Raw genomic sequence first — 2,093 nt, forward strand, 5'->3', positions numbered from 1 at the left:
CCAAGGGGCGGACAACATAATCCACACTACCAAGCTGTGTATAATGACTCTCGATGCGGACAACATAGGTATCCAATTCACTTTACAAGTCATGAGGGAGACTTGAATTGTGAGAGACCATCGATGATGTTTGCTCGCTTATCTATTTTTATCGATGGTTATTAATTCATATGACTGAACTTGTACATGTGTAGATTTATTCACGATGGCTGCTATAAATGCAAGTTTATTAGCCATTATTAGTGACTCAAAATTGACTGGACCCAACTATGTTGACTGGTACCGAAGCATTAAATTGCTCATAACTGCAAAAGGACTCGTTAGTGTTCTTGATGAGGATCCTCCAGAAGAACCCCTCTCGGTTGATGACCCTGCTTATATTGAGATTTATCAAGACTTTATTGTGAGGGATTCCAAAGCCTCATTATATATTCAGGGTTCCACTGATAAGTCATTGGTGGAGTCTATTAAAGACATTAGGACGGTTGGGGGTAAGATGGCCAAGCTTGTTGAGTTGTTTAATCGACAGCTCACTCATGCCAATTACGATATGGTGAGCCAGATCCACAACACACGGATGTCCCAAGGGACCCCAGTAATGGATCACGTCATGAAAATGATAAATCTATTTGAGAAACTGGAGACCATGGGGACAACATTTGATCTTCTTTACAAGAAGAATGTGATTTTGAATTCTGTGCTAGGGTCATATGCTCCTTTTTCGGATGTCATACAAAATCAGTGACAGGGAATTGGAGCCGACTGAATTAGCCAATGCTTTGGTCGAGGTAAAGAAGACCCTTAAGGGGAACAATTATGAGGTTAACACCACTGATGCAAAGCCTTCTTCCAAAGAGAAGAAAAAGAAAAAGAGTAACAAGGGCAAGACCCTGAAACCCAAGGGAGGGGGTGTTGGCAATAAGAAGGCATGTGGCAAGTGATTCTATTGAAAGGAGGGTCACTGGAAGAGAAACTGTAGTGCATTCCTGGCTACTGTGAAAGACAAGAAGCTGAAAGAATCAGACACTCCTAAAGAAGGTACATTTGATATAAATGTTCTTTATGAGTCGATTTTGTCTATTGAACCATCTAATTCGTGGTTGGGAGACAAGCAAACTGGAAAGAAATGAGGTGCGTATGACAATGGATACTAGAGCTGAAGCCATGGCGATGGCTATTGGAACTTTTACTTTAAATTTTGGTTATGTTAATTTAGTTTTAAAGGATTATTACTATGTACCATCTTTTATGATGGCAGGCCCAGCCACATCTCCCACCTTTTGTGCATTCTGGACGGGCAAAGGAGGTGGAGGTGGAAGTTGCTCCTCGGGCAGTGTTTTAGTCGGTTGTTGTACTTCTAGTGCTGGACGTAATGGGGGAAGCAAAGCTTGGGTTGACATTAAATGGACTAAAACTAGCATGTTATTCATATTACAAGTATAGCATGATGACAATTAATATGAGGCAGTAAAGAAAGAATAAAAAGTGAAAAATTCAGCAGTTAAAGTTAGGGTATAGCATGATGACATTAACTGATGACAATTTCTACTTTTACCTGTTTAAAGAGAAAATAAACTTGTACAACTTGAAGGTTTGGATATAGGTTTTTGGAAGGAAAATGTACAACTGAGCAGTACTTGTGACTTTCACTTTCACATATACAAATTGATCAACCTATGCTACATAAGAACAATGTACATTTCTCTCTGCAATTTATGTACAATTTTCTCTCTCTCTCTCTTCCCTTATACTCATTTTCAAAAATAATGAGGAAAGGGAAAAATACACAATAAACAATGGCTACTGTCTCCTCATGGTTGATGCAATGGATGGCCAGAATTGTGTCAAATTCCACCATAAACAATTTAATATGTCTTTGCTGAGCATTTCAAACACCTCTTCTAATACTTTTTTTTTTGTAACAACATTTATTATCTAAAACCAGGGGGATAAAAGACCCCAGAAGAGTCAGAAAACAAAAAAAGGGCAAAGAAACAAAGGTGAGACACCATCCCAAAGGGACATTAGCTCCTACTGAAGCTAGGCAGTCCGCACAGAAATTCCCCTCTCGAAGTGTCACGCCCCTATCCCGA

At 39.4% G+C, this 2,093-nt stretch overlaps 1 protein-coding gene across 1 annotated transcript; it reads left to right on the forward strand.

Annotated features, from left to right (window-relative positions):
- Positions 1 to 205: 205 nt before the first annotated feature.
- On the forward strand, positions 206 to 745 carry LOC122662917. Its single transcript, XM_043858617.1, has one exon. It carries the CDS (start codon positions 206 to 208, stop codon positions 743 to 745), a length of 540 nt encoding a protein of 179 aa, XP_043714552.1.
- Positions 746 to 2,093: the final 1,348 nt, after the last annotated feature.

The sequence above is a fragment of the Telopea speciosissima genome, chromosome 5, assembly GCF_018873765.1.
Source record: "Telopea speciosissima isolate NSW1024214 ecotype Mountain lineage chromosome 5, Tspe_v1, whole genome shotgun sequence".
NCBI classification, from domain to species: domain Eukaryota; kingdom Viridiplantae; phylum Streptophyta; class Magnoliopsida; order Proteales; family Proteaceae; genus Telopea; species Telopea speciosissima.

Coding starts and splice junctions, on each gene's coding strand:
- LOC122662917 (XM_043858617.1), top strand. CDS start 206: ATGGCTGCTATAAATGCAAGTTTATTAGCCATTATTAGTGACTCAAAA.